This window comes from Dendrobium catenatum, unplaced genomic scaffold, assembly GCF_001605985.2.
Source record: "Dendrobium catenatum unplaced genomic scaffold, ASM160598v2 original_scaffold_243868, whole genome shotgun sequence".
NCBI lineage: Eukaryota > Viridiplantae > Streptophyta > Magnoliopsida > Asparagales > Orchidaceae > Dendrobium > Dendrobium catenatum.
In genome coordinates, this window is record NW_021562275.1 from 230,085 (window position 1) to 249,065 (window position 18,981).

Below are 18,981 nucleotides of genomic sequence, written 5' to 3' on the forward strand. Positions count from 1 at the left end.
TATTTTAGAAGCTAAAATACATGAATGTACTCTTATCTTATTTTCAACAATAAGAAAATTTACAATAATTTTAACCTTACTACCTCTAAAAGAATTTGGATCAAATGGGATTCTTCCCACTTATCCTTCTCACCTTCCTTTTTCTCTTCTCAATTGATTTATGGCACTCTTTCTATTGGGGTCTTTTCAACTTATTTTCCAGTTGGTCGTCTATGTGACTAACTCGGCTGGTGATAGGAGATTACTTTGGAATCATTTAAGGGGACTTGTTTCAGATGCCTCTCAACCCTGGATTATTTTGGGTGTCTTTAACTACTGTAGGTATGACTGAGAAAGCTGGTGGTTCTCCCTTATCAGTTTGAAGGCTGGGGGAGCTTAACAACATCACATTTGGTTGTGGGGTTCAGTGTCTGACCTCTATGGGTCTCTTTTATACTTGGTTCGATCAAAGGATTGACCAACACATCCATATTAAGCTGATAGGGCCTTTCTAAATGATTTCCCCCCCATCCTTCTACAAAGTTGTTCCTCCTATGTGCTCTGACCACTCTTTTTTGGTCATTCATGCATCCTCCCTCTGTATAACCCCCTGGCTATTCCTTTTCAAGAACTATTGGGTCCATATGGATGGATTTTGGGAGGAGGTTATGGCTACTTTTTCCAGACCTGCCCCTTGCAGCCCTGTTGCCTCCTTATATCATTGTCTTCAAAGTCTTAAATGAAAGTTGAAAGGTAAATCCTAGGCCTCGTCCAATTTTCTTACTAATTCCATCTTTGAATTAAAGAGTAGGAAACATCTTTGCCTTACTGAGCTTCAAAATTCCCCTTTGGATCTTCATTTAAACTCCGACCAGATCAATTGGATGTTATGCAAGCTTCCTAGGCCTCTTGGATTTCTCAAAGAGACAAGGCTTATTGGTTCACCAAGGGGGAAGATGTTCTTAGCTTTCTTTAATTCAAAATTTGGGCTAGGCACAACAAAAACTTTTTAAGGGAAGTATATACCCCTTTGGGAATTTACCTCTCAATCTGATAATGTTGCTGCCATTTTCATCATTTTGAGGGCCTTTATAACTCTCCTAAGCCATCCAATGCAACCAATTTATGTATTCCCACGGGTGACACTATGCCTCCAAATTTAATTGGTTCACTTATGGCTCCTTTCTCTAATGAGGAAATCAAAGCTGTTGTCTTTAATGGACAGAGCTCCTTGGCTCTTGGCCCGGATGGTTTTTCCTTTGCTTATTATAATCTCAATTGGCACATTATTAGGTTACAGGTTTGCAATGCCGTTAAAAGCTTCTATAGCATTGGTTACGGACCTAAATGTGTGAAAGCCCCAGCCATCACTTTGATCCTTAAGGGCTCTCAAGCAACCAATATTTTTTACTTCAAACCCATTTCCTTGTGTAATGTATTTTATAAAATTACATCTAAGCTCCTTGCCAACAGGCTCAAACCTATCTTTCCTTATATTATTCATGATAGTCAAGCTGGCTTCATCAAGCATAGATGCTCTACTGATAACATTTTATTGGATTCAGAGGTGTTGAGAGAATTCAAATCTTCTCAAAACCTCTTTTGTGCCAAACTTGATATTATGAAAGCTTTCGATTCAGTGTCCCATGACTTTCTACTTTGCAGGATGCAACAAAAAGGCTTTCTTGAGAGGTTTATTAAATGGGTTAAGGGTTGTATCTCTAATGTCTATTTTCCATTTGCTTAAATTGTTTTCTTGAGGGCTTCTTCAGTTCCTCTTTTGGGCTTTGCCAAGGTTGCCCTTTATCTCCCCTCATTTTCTGCATTGTGATGGACGGGCTCTCTTATTGTCTGCTCCCTAACCCCTCTTCACCTATCCCGGGCATAAACTGATATGGGGTTAATTTTTATCATTTGTTGCATGCAGATGATTTTCTAGTTTTTGGTGCTTCTTCTCCCTCTACTGCTGCTACCTTAAAAGATGCTTTATCCTTATTTGTTGGGGCCTCGAGCCTTCACATTAATCCCAATAAGAGCTCTATTTTGTTCTTCAAAAATGCCTCTTTCACAGAGAATATTTGTGACATTCTCAGGATCTCTAAGTTGGACTCCTACCTTAAATACTTTGGGCTTCCCATTTCCCCTTCAAGATTGAATTCTACTCACTTCCAACCAGTGCTGAGTAAAATTTTTACTCTATTTGATGATTGAAAAGTTAAATTTCTTTCTATTACATGTAGGGTCCAATTCAACAAGTTCACAACTGCTAACACAATTGCCTATTGGATTAGGGACCCCATCATACCTAAGGCTTGTCGTAAAACCATCTCCAAGCTTTGTTCTAGGTTTTTATTTCATGGTTACATTAGTGAGAGGAAGTTTCATGTTATTGCCTTGAATGATACAATGATACAACTCTTCCAAAATATTTGCGAGGCTTAGGGATTTCCTCTATTGAGGCTTTATATCACACCACTGCCTGTTCCATCATCTGTTGACTTTATAATAATAACTCCACTGTTAGCACTTGGTTTAGGTCCAAGTACACCTCCATTTGGAAGTAGCCTCCTACCTATGCTTCTAAAATCTGGAATTTTACTTGCCTCACTGCCTAGAAAATAAAAAACTCTATTACTTTTATTGTTTCCCCTCAATGCAATTTGTTTATGACTTGGGATCTGTGGTACAATGGAAAATCTTTAGTCGATCTCAAACCCTTGGATAGATTTGAGTCCCCTTTTGTCAAAGGTCGCATTGTTAACAATCAATGGGTGCTTCCTGCCTCTTGCCCTAAGCCTCTTCGTTCTGCTATCCTCGATATTCCCATAGGTGAGCAACCGGCTCTGACTTGGGATGGCTCACATAACCCTCTTTTAAGATCTTCATTGCTATATTTTTTAGCAATTTAGAGGAGGTCAACCTACATAAATTTATTTGGCACAAGTATCATGCCCTTAGATACTCTTGCTATGCTTGGATGGCAATAATTGAGAAGTTCAAATGTGTGAATTTGCTTATTAAGAGATCCATTCCTGTTAATCCATTCTGCTCCTTTTGCCATAACACAGGAAACTCATAAGCATTTATTTTTTGAATAAGATTACTCTTTCTTGGTAATCACCTCTATTTTGCCTTATTTTTTAGGGGTTCCTTTTTAGGCCGAACTTGCATTAAGTATATGAATTTGTGGACTGTTTGCAGCAATTTAGTAGTGGAGTTAAAATTTTGCTTCCTTGTCATGGCTTGTACTATTTATCATTTATAGAAGGAATGAAACTCTCATCGTTTCTTAGATCATTGGAATAGCCCCACCTAGCTTCTTTTTGTTATTAAGAATGTTGTTTTTTCACAAAGCTAGGAGATGTAATTGTTTCACAAGCTCAAAGAATGGTTTACTGTGCTCAATTGATCTCTATTAGGCTCTGTATTGGTTCAGTTTGCTAGTTTTTTGACAAGCTCAAAGAACAATTTTTTTGTACTCTTTGATCTTTGTTGGGCTCAATTTTGGTTCGATTTTCTGGCTTTTTGGTTCTGTTTTATTTTGGCTTACTTTGTTGCCTTATGGGTTTTATTTTTTACATGCATCTCTCTTTCATTAATATATGGGCTTTATCCCAAATTTTCCCAAAAAAAGAAAAAAGTAAATTATTCAAAAATCAAATCAAACTTTTTTATCAGAACAGCAAACTTCTTTAACGAATGAGTCCTAAGGGACACCTCAGCCATTATGGATGGTTCAAACAATTGCTACAACCACTCAATTTTAAACAGAATTAATGGCAGCTCAGCTGCCCCAAAAATAGCCTTCTCAGGCTTCTTAACATGATTGGGTGCCCTACATGAAGCACAATAGTTCCTCCAAACTGTTGGTAGAAAGTTGTGTGAAAGCACTTTTTAAAAAAAATATTATAGATATTATAAATTTTGTTTTTCACACTAAAAGAATTTAGGTTTCATTTGGGACGCTTTTTTTATTGCTTCTTAAAGTAGCTTTCTAGTACTTTAATTTTTGTACTAGAAGATTGCTTTAAGAAGCAGTAAAAAAACCATCCCAAACAAAATCTTAATGTTAAAATCTGCTGCTCGTGATAAAACTTTACAAAAAAAATAGTATGAATGTTATAGCTAAATAACAGAATAACAGCGGTCTGAAAAATAAACAGTGAAAAGCAAATTACTGCAAATAAACCCTGATATCAGCTTCTTAACTGCAACAGGCTTCTCTCTGACTCCAAAATTTTCCTTCTCTTTAAGTGACTGTTGCTCATTAGAAGGTTGAAGCAGTAGAAAATGTATTGAGGAACCATGCTCAGGATCTTCCAAACATCAAAGGGCAGAATTCACAGACATGGAAGGCAGCAGAGATTGCCTAGCAATAAGATGCAGTCCTACTGAATTTCAAGTCCTGATGAGATTTTTAAAAATATTAACTAGAATCACTTTGATCTGGTATCACTTTGCTTGGCAGACTAGCACACCAGCAAGAGCAAAGGCAAAGTTAGGGTAATTAATCATTAGATTATGAAACAAGCAGAGAAAACTGACACAGCCAAGTAAGCTCTTTTGGTGAAAATAGTTGCACATTCCTTGATTGTTTTGAGATTACATAACTAATATTGTAATGGAGGTTAAAAACCATGAAACATCATCTAAAGAATCATATTTATCTGCAGCCACCTTGAAAAATGTCTGCGAACCAAGCTCTCTTTCTCCCTCTCTCTCTTTCTCACACACACACACACTCACTCTCTAGATGAACATAAAAAAGCCTCTAAACTGGAGGCAAACATAGACGAGTGAATATTCTTGGAACTTCTGGGAAAGCTTTATTGCTTGCCGTTTGTGTGATCTTTACAAAATCCTCTGGGTGTATATGAGAAGACAGCTTGTGGGGCATTTACAAAAAGGTTACGCAGACAATTAGCATTCCTGCAGTCAGCTGTTAACACCTTGGCTCTTGCTTCACAGTAATGCCAGTAGGTGAATTGAACATGAATGCCTTCATGATATAATAAAATTCCAAGAAAAAGTAGTGAGAAGCATATTTAAAAACATGAACGTTTTCAGGAGAGGATACAAGCATGAATCTGTTGATAAGGTTTGTTAATATGCAAGACTGGAGAATATACAACAGATGCTTCTCTAATTTGAAATTAACTAGCATTCTAGTTTAAGATGCATACATGAAAAGAATAACAACCTAAATTTGCAAATATAATATCTCCTCTACTATCCATATTTGGGATATATTTGGGGCAACTTTGTTATTGTTTTATTTTTCAAATCTCAACCACAGTTTTTATTTGGATAATACTTTCTTGCTGTTTTGAGAGCTTTTTGTGCTAGGAAGCTACTTTTTACAATAGGTTTCAAAAATTTTATTTTCTACACAATAGCTTTACAATCACCTTTATAAAAAGTCACAGTTGTCTCAAATAGATCCTTAGTGTTAAGTATTGATATGGTAGCATGCCGGTGAATTTAAAAATACAAAAAAAATAATACATACTAGTTACAAACGTACACATTTCCTTCGAGAAATTTATTCAGGAAAATATGTTTTAAGTTGATAACATGAAACTCATGGTGGCATTTGTCATATACATGGCCTGCTACTAATAGTATCTACAATAAAAATATACGAGAGTTTTGGAACCCACCCTTACAGGAAAAAAACATTGGCTGATAGAGCTAAAAGGCCTTGGATAACCATTCCTATATATATATCCAATAATCTCAAATTTCCTTTGTAAAATAATGGAAATAGTTCGTTTGCTTAAAACAAAATAAAATATTTTGCTTCTCATTTTCTCTAATTTCTTTAAACTCTAAAAGTACCATGCTGTTTTGCTCACATGTGCTCCATTCCAGAATACTCATAAGTATTCTATTACTCAAAATCACTATCTTAGACTGGCAAACTAAATATCATACACATGATGCTTCCATCTGTACATTCATGAGTTTGTACATACTTTCAGTGATACTTTTCTGCACCATAACCACAAATATCGTGCTAATACAGGCCTAAGCTTAGAAATAGGCTGTTGAAGGGGGAGAACTGTATCAATATAGGAGCTCATCATAAGGGCTGCAAAAGATTTGAAAGAAAAATCGAAAGAATCAAAAAAACAAAAAACCCTAACAAGTTAATAAAAAAAAGATTATATTTAGTTTAAATATTAATCTTCCTATATAACAGGACCACACAAGTTCCCCCATATTCTAAAGGGTATCAATTCTAGGAGATGGTGCCCTTTAAATATAAGGCTTATGAAGCCATTAAGATAAAATTAACAATTACAACCACATAATATGCCACAGAATATATCGTTAGAATATTTGTTATGCTAAAAATATTCACATAAAATTTTGAGTCAAAGGTTCTATCTCAGAAACACCAAGCAAGGGGGTCCACCCCCCTACAATGCCCTACTGACTTAGCATTAAGTTTAATCCATATAAGTAGGAAAAGAATAACCAAGAAGGATCAAGTCAATAATTACGGATCTGACTCATAAACCTTCAACAAAAATCATTGTCAAAATATTGGCCTAAATTGGAAAAAGTCCAACTATCAAGAATAATTTTTGACCAAGATACAACTAGTTGCATGTTGAATGGGATTCCCATAAAATATTAGATTGCAAGCTTATATGTCATCTAACATTGGAATTCAAAACACACATGGTGTTAAAAAGAAGGATTGTTATGCAAAAACTCATGGAGGAAAATCACGGGGCCTGACTCTAGTGTAAAGATCAACTAAAAATGGGGTACAAGGTTCACCTCCAAAAGGTTGGAGAGACATCAATAAAACTTGCAAATGAAGTTATTAGAATGAAAATGAAGACATTGAGGTCTCATATGCTAGTGGCCACATACACTGACCATAGGTGTGGAAGAGGTAGGTGATGATAGTGTTGACCACTATATCTCAAACCACGTGAGAAAGGACTCCAATTGGCGAATAAAGCATTACGCACCTTGGCGCCATGCATCACTTGAAAGTTCAAAAAACCTTTAATTGCCAAACAGATTGTGTCGTTGCGATCAGGACGTCGAATTCTGCTAGGTTGAGGCCTCTCGTAATTGAATCGGATGAGATTGGTCAAAAGGCGACCGACACCCGAAATTAAAGCGCGAGGCTGATCAAATAATGTCAGATCAACAAACGGACTTCGTCATTATGTTCAGAATATTGTAAATATTCAAAAATTGTATTTTATTTGTTCAGTTTGGATCATCCTAATGAGTGACATGAATTTCGAGACAACGCGTATTTCAAGGAATCAGGCCTCGACGTCGCTCAGATGACGTCCGATCATGAAACGGACTATGCCATTGCGTCCGGAACATCCTCGACATTCAAAATATACATCTTTTGTGATTAATTGGGGTCAATCGTAATGGTGGCATGGATCCCAAGGTAATAACACGCATATCGAGGAATTTGGCCCTCGATGTCGCCCAAACGATTTCAGACCGACAAACGGACAGTGTCATTGCGTCCGGAACGTTGTCTACATTCAAAATATATATTTTATTTAATGAATTTGGATTGTCTGAGATGGTGGCGAATTTCTATGCAATTCAAATATGATATCAAGGCATGCGTTACGATGGAAACGAGGTCTCGAAGATGCTCGGATGACGTCCGATTGACAAACGGACAGCGCCATTGTGTCCGGAACGTCGTCGAAATTTAGAATATGCATTTTTTTAATAAATTTGGATCATTTGAGGTGGTGGTGAATTTCTAAGCGATGCAAATATGATTTGAAGGCCTGCGTTATAAGGGAAACGAGGCCTCGACGATACTCAAACGAAGTCCGATCGACAAACGGACAGCGTCATTGCGTCCAGAACGTCGTTGGCATTAAGAATATATATTTTATTTGAATAAATTGGATCGTTTGAGGTGGCGTCGTAAATTTCAAAGGCGATTCAAATATGTTGCAAATGCACTCATTTCGAGGGAGATTAGCCTTGACGATGATCAAACGATGTCCGATTGCAAAACGGACTACGTCATTGGGTCCGGAACACCGTCAAAACTATGAATGCAGTGCCAATTTATTTGAATGAGGTTTTGCGCGCAAATCGAGACATAGGCATTCCGAAGGAATTAAGCCTCGTCGCCACCCAAATGGTGTCCAATAGTGAAACGGACTGCGTCGTTGTGATCGGAACATCAGCAATACCCTAAATTCACTATTAATTTGTCCAATTATATTATCGGGAAAATTGGCACGGAAAACGAGGCAAGATCCACGTAAATCGAAGAATCGTGCAAATCGAGAAGACCTTGGAATGATGGATGATACATTTGTGTCAGCTCGAATTAATGTAATAGTGACATATCATTAACTTTTTTTAATTCAATTAACAATATGGAAAAGTCAAAAGCAAAGTCAGAATCAAATTAAATGCAAAATATCTCTTTTTGGCAAAGCTTCAGACCTCATATCTCTGACTAAATCCCGTAAATCCAGCTTCGAGTGTTGTTGTTCTGGTTTCAAACGGAGCTCTATCACTAAAATGAAGTTAAATGAGCTTTGCCTGTTTGGGGATTTCTGGAAAATCCCATATGCAAACTCTTCTCTGTCAAGAGCCTCAACCCATGCAAGAGCTGCTCCAGTACAACTCCTTCCTCCAACCTCAGCCGAAGCGGCTTACAGAATCGAGCTGCTCTCCTACTGTATCTCACGTCCCCCTCCACCTCACGTTGAACTATTGCAGCTCAAGCCAACATCCATTGATGATCTCAGCCGTTATCTCATCCTTCATATCTTACCTTACCCGTCTACAGCAAGATGCCCTCCTTCACGCCAAAGTCACAAACAAACCAGCCATTGCAGCCTCCGTCCAAGGCCCTTGATCACGTCAAACTTCACCTACACAAGCCGTCCTCTCTAAGCCGCATGCCTACCTTCTCTTCCCATCCGCCTACATGTCCAATGCCAAGCCGAGACCCATGCCACTACAGCTCTTCATCTCCAAATCTTTCCATTTCATCGATTCATTTCTTCCAGCTCTCTGTTCGACTCAAGCAAGCTGGTTGAAGGCATCACTTGATACCTCAAGTCTTCTGGCTCTTGCTGCAGTCCGCCTCCTAACACTTGCCTCCACCTACCGCCATTCTCACAATCAGACGGAAGCCATCTAGCCTCACAACTGATCCAAGATCCAACAATCCGTTTATGTGGATGTTTCTTCAAAAGAACTGTGCAAGGTTCATGACAAGGTAGCAAAGCATGCCATGACAGTCAAATATGGAGCAGGCAACAACAGTTATGCAGGCCTTATGCTCTGAGGCGAAGGGATCAAAACATACGATGGTTACCAGCAAGGTTCCCGCCACTAAGAGGTCCATGGTGGTGAGTTCTCAGTTGTATAGCAATGGAGACAACGATGCTGATCAACTAGAAGAGCCAGACCAAGATGAGCTTAGTGAATCAGTAGGTGATTGTGAAGAGCAAGATGCTGAAAATTGAATGAGCCACTTTGAATCCATTCCATGAACTTCACCTCCAACTAAACAGATGAGGAAATTGATTCCCGGCAAGGGTGCTTATGAGAGTATTAAAAGCTTCTTAACTATTATTCATGCTGGAGGATGCTTTCCTTCCTCAGAAGCTTGCTGGGGAGAGTTCAGAACTTGATAAGTGATGTGCCAACGAAGTAGAGTAGTCAACAACTGAAGCTGCTCGGGAGGAGGAAGAATGGATGAAAGAGCTTGAAGGTATCAGAAATTAGAGAACTTCTCTCTACAACACAAGAGCTTTAAAGGGTGGAGCAAGAGTTATTGATGATTACTGAGACAAAGAATGGCTTACTAAGCCATACTGATAATGCAATAAAGATTGCTGAGAGCAATGTAGAGAAGATGGAAATGCTATCTGGAGAAGTCAGCCATCTTAAATCCTTGCTCGGTCTGGGCTTGAAAACCATTCCAAGGAGATGGAAGAGACGATCAATAAGTTTGATTTTGAGGCTATGGTTTTAGAGCTTGAACTTAAAAAGGCAAAGGGCCGGCTGTTGAGGGGAAGTTGTTTGATGTCAAAGCATTAGTCGAAATGCTGAAGGTTCAGCTATTAAATAAAAATAAAATAGCTGAATTAAATGCACTTCATCATGTAGATGAGAAAAAGAAGAAGTTAGAACTTTAGAATCTCAATTGGAGAAGAAAAAAAAAAAAGAAAGATTTTCCAAGGAAAAAGAAAAAAAAAGAGTTAAAAAAAAAGAGAGAAAAAGAAAAGAAAAGAAAAAAAAAAGAAAGAGATTTCAAAAAGAAGAAATGGTTCTTTTCTCGATGCTTGCGACGGGCCGGCAAACCCTCAAGGCGCTCACGTAGCGTTGAGGGTGGGAAACCGGTGCGATGCTCGCAACGATTTAAGAATCCCTCTTCAAAGCTTGCAACGAGCGGGCAAACCCCCGAGGCGCTCAAGTAGCGTTTAGGGTGGGAAACCGGTGCGACGCTTGCGACGAAGGGGATAAAAAAAATGTATTTTTATTTTATTTTTATATAAGTACCCCCGAACGCCCACGTGGTGCAGCAAAGGGGGGAAATCCTGCTTATTTCTAACACCTGTTTTCTTCTTATAATAAACAAACCTAAAAAACCCTTAAATGCTCACGTAGCAGGCGGGGATAAAAATTTTCATTCGCGGACGCCGCCGGTGGTCATTTTTTGACAACCTACTGAAGCGCTCACTCGTAGCGTCGATGGGAATGGTTGCTCTTGGTTTTTCCCGCTAAACCCAGGGAGACGCCGGGAAGCTGCCGAAATTTGGATTTGAAATCCAAGGACTTAAATAAAAATGATGAACTTGGACTTGTTCGAATCAATTGATGTGGAAGAATGGGATTGCAACAAATGACTTAATTGAACTTGGAACCACAAATGAATTCAATTCTAATTGAAACGAATATGAACATGAACCTGATTCCATTAGAACTTGATTGAACTCATTTTGAGCTCGACACGAACTCCAAAGACAACAGGGACATGCATTTGAACTTAAACTCAAGTAGAAGACTTGTAAGCTTGAGCTCAATCCTTGAACTCAAAGACTAGCAAATGAACTCAAGCATAGAACATAAGTGAAACTGACTTTTAACATTCAAGTTGATTATATGAACGAGATCAAGATATAATGTGAACATCAATAGAGAACTATAGAGTGATTTGAAAGGATAATCAACTTCCAATTAGAGTTATCAATCCAAATTGGAAATCCAATGCTGATATGGCAAATTCCTTTCAAGTGTGAACCTGAAATCTGTGTGAGCAATAGAAATCCAATCTTATATTAATCATTCAAATGAAAGAAGGGTTGATGAGCTTGATCTCAATTTATCACAAATAACTTGTGAGTACAATTTGAGTTCACAAGTGCAAGAAAGAGCATGAAGAATATGATTTTTTATATCAAGTCATATTTTTGGGAGGAGGCCAATTTGAATCGTAAATGGCTCATTTACAAAATGGAAGCGATGTACCCTCAAGCAACGATCAATAGAGATGGCAAAAAATTAGAGTTCAAATTTCATCGACCATATACTAATGTTATTACTTGCATCTGGGTCCAATGATGATGTATTGGGCACGCCGATTGATGTTGCTTGGAAGTTGGTAAACAGAGATATACAATCGCATGATCTTCCAGGCAAAGAAAATTCACCAAGCCATAGAAGATATGCGGCGCTTTGTTCTTAAACCAATAAGTTAGAGTACTATGTGGATGTTGGAGAATCTCTGTTGATTGAAACACAAGCACAAAGCACTACAGAGTCTCCAATACAAGCGCGATAATCTGATGAATTTGATGGCCCGAGCCTACAGTAACAACGCAGAAGAAACACGACAATGCAGTTACCTCACAAGTAGTAAGTAATAGTTATGCTACAAAGGTGAGGGATCTTATAAACATACAATATATCCACGCCCAATGAAGCATCGTAATGAGGCGACCAATATCACAACACCTTTACAATCAATTCAATTGTCCAATGTAAGGCAAGTACATTGATCCGTTAACAAGCAATAGATTGATGATACTACAACAAAATACAACTATCCATGCAACTAAAGGCAGGAAGATTAGTTTAGTGCACTACGCCCCTGCTGAGAGATCAACAAATAGTGCACGCATCACGTACCTGACAATGCAGCGAATAATCTATTCAGAAGCTGCTACGCCACGCCACCCGGATTTGCAATCTCCGTACAAGCAGACAGAAGGAATTTACAAATAATTTTAAAATACCCCTGCCGTGCAGCTATAAACTATATCACATAGGTACCACTAAAAGGGTAATATAAAAATCAACCGCAAGGGCCCCGGCGAGCGTGTTATTGGACACACGTGATGTCTAGGGATGCTGCGCGGGTTATAAATTTTATAACCCGAATCCTCCTTAGCAAGATAAAAAGAAGTGGACATGGTTCATTATAAAATGCCCCCAAATACCCGCATTGGGCCCGGGCAAAGCGTGTTATTGGTACAACACGTGACGTCTAAGGGAACGCTGCGGCGGGTTGACAAGTGAATTTCAGGTTCGAAACCGAATCCGTCTAATACGGTCAATAGATAGTTCAGACCCAGGTTCGAACCCTTAAACAAATATACGGTTGTGGGACCGTTTATATTTGGTCTTAATACATTCATATTAGGCCTTCAGGGCTATAACAATAAGAATTCACTACAAGGGCATAAAGCCTACGAAACCTGATCCTCTGTCGACAGCCCGATAGAGTTGAACAAGGTTCAATCCATAAAGGTAACATGACCCCAAACACCCCGACTAATGGCCCGGTTGATTGAAGAAATCCAACCGGAGGGTCGCATTCCAAACACTTTCAAAAACACCCAAATACTCAAGAACTCCGAAATACCCATAAAAACTCAAAAATTCCAAAATTCCAAAAAATGTTTTAAAATAAGAAAAAAAAAAAAAAAAAAAAAAAAAAAAAAAAAAAAAATAAATCCATCAAAATTAAACAAAATCCATCCGCCCTCCGCAACAGTTTGTCGAGGCGGACAAATTCAAATAAACTCTAGCTCACAAAGAGCCGAATGCCTAGTCGAAAATATCACTAGGATCCATTCTAAAAAAAAAGTCTATTGCTAGTAAGGACGTGGTACGTGTCCTCTAACCGGCAGTTTCGCCGCCAAATGGCACTGCAGGTAAACGGTTATGACCCGGGGCCCTCTGAACCGAGTGGTTTTGCCGCCAAATGGCACCACAGATAGCAGTTATGGCCAGAGCCAATACGCTCCTTAGTGGCGTTAAATCCTTGAGATATGAATCAATAGGATATGATCGATAGGGCACAAAGCCCTTTGTTAGCTAAGGTGGATTTAAATTTGTCCCCTTAGACAAACATTCAACCCCGGTCTACAAGGTCCCCTTGGACGAAGCAACCCATAGCTGCCGACAAGGATCCTTCTGTCAGGTTGGGTCGACTACCTCCTCTGACTAAGTAGACCAGGGACCACGATGGCCCGGGACGACGGAACCATGGGATCTTGATCGGGCCCATCATCCATTCCCCCACCATCCGCTTTAAGTGAAAGATGGTGAAATTTCTATTTTAAATATTAAATCTTTCCAAATATCCAAACTTCCCAAATTCACAAATCCAAATTCAATTTCTACCAGTATCCTAAACCATATGCTGCTATTATATGCCAGATAACACGTATACTCTACGTATCTGATTGACGACTAGCCTTAATCGAAAGTTCTCTCTCGTGATCGAGAGGGGTAATTAACTATAGGGGCTTGCGCCTATAGGAAACCATAACTCAGATCATAAAGTCCTCACAAAATGAGGGCGAAATCTCTGGGTAGTGTCTTATCTACAAACTCATCTGCCTTCCAAAATTTACCTCGGAACTTAGTTCGTTAAAACTCCCTCGCTGAATAAGAAAAGCGAGTGGAGGCCGAGGCCAAATTTTCGGAGCCCACAGATAGGGTCAAATACATTTAAGGGCAACATTAGCATAAACAACAACATTTTCGGATAGTATAGGCATGAATTATAGTTAATCATCAATATTAACTAATAATAATTTGTTTATGACAGCTCACCGCTAATGAGCATCACATTCATCTTCATCAGTAAGCATCGCTATCTTGCTAACGAATATAACAATGATGCTTATATGTTTTCCGCAGAGATTTGGAGTAGTCTCCAAATCTCTAGAAGATTACAAAGGATGCCACAAATGTTGAATTTGAGCACCATTTGTAGATTTTTTTAAACATGCTATTTTGGTCCTTGTCAAAATTAATTTTAATGTTTATTTATAATGAGCCGTAGAGATTGAAGCATCACATGATATAAAATTGAGAAGATGAACATCTCATTGAGTCATCCCACCTAGTTGGCCCAGGAGTATGGTTTCCATCATTAATACAAAGATTCCACATTGATTTCAAGATCAAGAAAGCTTTATAGGTGATAAATGAATTTAAGCAAATGGATTTGTGGCCTCTCAAATACATCCAACAGAAATTTGAAATGTCAAAAACCATTTTCTGTTCATCAACTCGTCTCTCTGTGGCACACAAAACAGTGAACCATGGAAGACCCAATCATTTATAGAAGTTCTAAACTTTTGATGAGGTTTGCACAATAACAAATGCACATCGATAGACAGCTCCAAGAGATACTTGAATCGAACCCAAGGAATCTACTTCACCCAAGAAAGTGCCCAATCATAGCTAACTTAAACAAGCCAGAAAATGGCCAGGTTAGGATGACACAACTCAATTTGAGGCCTTTCAAGTACTAGATAAATTAGTCTAATCATTCATACACTCAACTCAACACTCTAAATTCCACTGGAGGTTGATAGTGTTCTTGTAACTTTGTATGGGCTTTGGTTCAATTTAACTGAGTCAAACTGACCTCCAGCTCAATCAGAGAGTTACCTCAAGTTCCATGCTTTTGTTAAAAGTTATGCTAGATAGTATAAGAATGTTTAGGATCCCAACGCAACCATAGAAGAATTTGATGGTAACATTACAACTAAAGAAAGTTCTACAGCAAAATATTTAAACTTTGTCTGCAATCATGAACAATGTATTTATAATATATATTAACTTACTAACAGATGTAGTACTGCCTGTAGTAGAGGGCTTTACACTAGAGTGGCTAAAAATTTGGAGCTACAGCAAGTGTTTGGTTGACTAATTTTGAGATGAAGCATCTTGATGGTTTTAGAAATAGAAAAATTAAGGGCGATCTATGCAAAAGAAAATCTTTAGTTCTTCAAAGTTTGTAATAGTGCGAAAATCAGTCCTCGCCTATACGTGCACACATGGCTTCATTAGCAAGCATTTAAGACTGCAATTCTAGGAAGTGCACGAAAGTTTACCTGGCTTGTGTTTGGGAGGATGGTGGTAACAAGATCCTCGTTTATTGTTACTGGCAATGGTGGCATCTGACTCATTATTCCGGGCATTCCACTCATGCTATTTATTCACAGAAATATACCTTCTTTAGGAAAATGCATCGCAGAATCAACACAAACGAAAAACAACCATAGAAGTCATCAATTCAAAAACATGTTATACCTGTTGAGAATGGCTGTGATGTTATTTCTTGTGCGTAAAAAGAGATCAGCATTATCTTGAACCTAGGGAAAAACAAGAAGCTTTATGTAAATAAATTTGATCAGATTTAGAACATTAAACCTAATGAAATGCATCAAGTCAGATCATCATTGAAATGAATGGCCATCACATGATGTGTATCCTCCTAGAACACATTTGAAAATAAAATAACGTCAACCAATAAGCTTAACATGAGAAAGCACAATACAAGTTTGGATAATCAGAATAATTTGCATTTCTGACATCTGTGTAACAAAAAATCTGAGATATTGCGTATTGTTAGGAAAAAAACAAAATTCTAGCTCTCATTGTATCATGACAAATCAAATGAAAATGAAATTCAGCTAATGGCAAGAAATTAGGTTAATAGTCCAGTTCCAGTCCCTCAGAAAACGATTCAGAATGCTCCAATATAGAAATAGCACTTACATATAAAATTTTATATTCTACATTAAGAGTGCCAACCCTTACATGAAAATTTCAACTAACAAGACTAGGTCTGATATTCGGAATTCAACCCATGCAAATTCATAGTACAGAGTCAGACAATGAGATCATTATCTTTAGCCATAAAGTATCACTGCATTAATCTTCTACAATCCAGCAACACATGTTGATGGATTCAATCTTAGAAGTAGAACTGGATAAAGCAGGTGAAGCTAGCGGTACTTCAAAAGTTAGCTTCTTGTTATCCAAGCTCCAGTGGCACAGCCTGACCATCTTGATCCAACATATTCAGGCACAAATTCAGCTTCAGTGCTCTTAGTTACCTTGGTTAGCCTATGGTTGTACTGAAACTAATGCTTTATGTATTGTTATATTCTAAAGTTATTTCGTGTCCAAATGTATTTGCTACTCTACATATCTCTGTTTGGTTTGGATTTGATTTTTTTACCTGAAGCATGATCATAATTTAGGAGGCATCTTCCAAGATAGAGATATACGTACACAAAATTCAAATGTAGTCAAAGAATAACCTACCCCTGCATATAGAGCATACGTGTTCAACTGCTGACTTAAGATATGCAATAACTTTGCAGTTTATCAAAATTGTCCTGAACCTTTTATAATCACAAATCAAGAACATAGTTCTTGAAATGTCACCATCGTCAACCTCATCCAAAAATCCATGAAAAACAAAAGATTGGAATAATGAGACTAAAGTAATAATTGTATTAAATACAATTTGCTGTAGGTTTATGCACTAGCTAATAGATGGTGGTCTCAGTTTAATTAATTCTGTGAAGTGGCACAACCAAATTGATTTTCTGTAACACGACAACTATAGGAAAATTACTTATCAAACTAGCTCTATGTCCAGAAAAGAAGCATTAACAGCTAAAATAAGGTTAATACATTGGAAAATGGAAGGAATAATTATTATGAGACAATAGCGTAGAAACTGACAGAGATGAGTGATAAATGAAGGTTTAGCTGGAATAACTGTCTCAAGCAACTAGGAACTTACACTAATACACAACTGAATGATGAAATATCAGTCTTATGGTACAAGGATTAATGACTTAAGAGATGAATCATGGACATGGCTATAAATCAAATTAGAACATTAAAAACATTAAAACTTGAAAAAAAAAATTTTTTCCTTGCCTCCAAAAGGAAAAGCTAATATTTCATGAAGATATCAAATATATTTCCATAGAAACCTAAGATGGAAAATATTACCTATTATACCTGATTCTAAGGTTGGAAGCTGTCCAACAAACAGCGCTCAGCAAGGCAGTTGAACGTTATAGAAACAAGAAATTTAAAATGAATGTGCAGCAAAAATTATGGAGTATAATTGCAAAATGGATATCTCAAAATAATGCGAGCAATAATTAACAAGGGCTATAAGAGGTCAACTAGAATTTCAGGGCTTTTGAAATGGAGACAAGTACAAGGGAGGTAGATAATTAGTACATAGGGGCAAAATATAAATAGTTGTTGGCCAAAGTTAGCAATGTGAAGAATTCGTATAATAGGGATTCAGCATAATAATAACTAGCACAAATACCAATTTCAAATAAAAAGAATGGAGAAAGAAGTCTCATGGGGCTAATTATAAACGGTGGGATAGAAAGGGATACAGCAATACAAGGGCTGCATACAAAGAGAAGTTGGCCAAGGATATAAGCAAGCTAGTGGTGATATTAAACAATACAGTTTCATCAGGAATAAAAATGCAAGTTTTAAATAGTTTGTATAGAGTCATTCTTACTGCTGAAAGAAAATAATATAGAGGAGCCATCTCCTGTTTGGAATCAGCATTACACCCATCGAAATGTTGTCATGTTCTAAAAAGTAACAAAACTATCATGACATGCATATAGGCAACGCTATAAGCAAGCTAAAAAATTTTTCACAACTATCCAATGACAAGGCATAGCAAAAGTTCAAAAATATATTTGTAGTACTTTTCAGTAAAATTATTTTGAAGGCCCACATATAATATGATAAAAGCAAAGAATATTTGCAATTAATAAATGAAAACAGAGGTGAGAATAAAAATTTGAGGTTTATTTGATTAGTCTAATTCAACATGAGATTTCTCAGATCATTGTCTTAATTACAGATAAGTTGAAAATAGAACGCATTATTGGTTTTCTCAATGATAATAGTAACACAGACATTACTGCATTTATGGATATTATCTAGTACCGTTATCTCGTGGCCACTACTAGTCACCAAAGTTATAACAAAAAGAATCAAAGAACAAGAATTAACCGCTTACTTTTAATCTTTCAAGATTAGCTACAATCTGACCGAAAACTTGAGCATTTTCTTGGATAAGCCGTCGAATTGCATCATTGATCGCAGGAGCTGCATAGAGAGCAGAATGTTTTGTTTGAGACAAGAACCGAATGTTTTGTTTGAGACAAGAACAGAGGTAGAGTTCCCATGACTTCATATTTTTTGGAGAGAATCCCTTAAGTTAATATTATAATTTAGATGTCGACTAATACAGAAACAGTTTTAAGTATGAAAGCATATTTGAAAGAAGTGTTCAATATCAGAACAAAAGCATAATATTAGAGAATTTATCTGAAGAAATGTCTTCTAATGGACTACTAACTACAACAATAGGCAATGAATTTATACTTCAAGTGGAATCTTTTTATCTTACCAGTTGCTAATGATTGTAGAGCAAATTCTGGCTTAAGCAGCATTTGCCCAAACTTTTTCGCTGCTTTGTCATTTCAAGAAAGCTTCAAAGAATTAAAAACAAAGATGTTTGGCTGCAATACTTTGAAAACTCTCTCCCATAAAAACTCTGTTTCCACTCCATTTCCCACATATAGGCTTCGTTTGGAACAGCTTTCTTACTGCTTAAAGCATCTTTGTAGTACAAAAATAACTTTTGTACTAGAAAGC

At 37.4% G+C, this 18,981-nt stretch overlaps 1 protein-coding gene across 3 annotated transcripts in view; it reads right to left on the bottom strand.

Moving 5' to 3' along the window:
• Nucleotides 1–4,514: 4,514 nt before the first annotated feature.
• LOC110108083 overlaps nt 4,515–18,981 on the bottom strand; it is a 31,851-nt gene continuing 17,384 nt past the window's right edge. For 2 of the 3 annotated variants that reach the window (XM_020838593.2, XM_020838594.2), the window contains exons 6-9: nt 18,341–18,429; nt 15,571–15,632; nt 15,372–15,468; nt 4,515–4,978 (exon numbers count right to left, since the gene is read on the bottom strand). In XM_020838593.2, the coding sequence (XP_020694252.1) occupies nt 4,922–4,978; nt 15,372–15,468; nt 15,571–15,632; nt 18,341–18,429 (305 nt within the window). In that variant the 3' untranslated portion in view covers nt 4,515–4,921. Of the gene's footprint in view, nt 4,979–4,998; nt 6,071–15,371; nt 15,469–15,570; nt 15,633–18,340; nt 18,430–18,981 lie in introns of those variants that run through there. The other variant, XM_028692618.1, reaches the window with a different exon arrangement.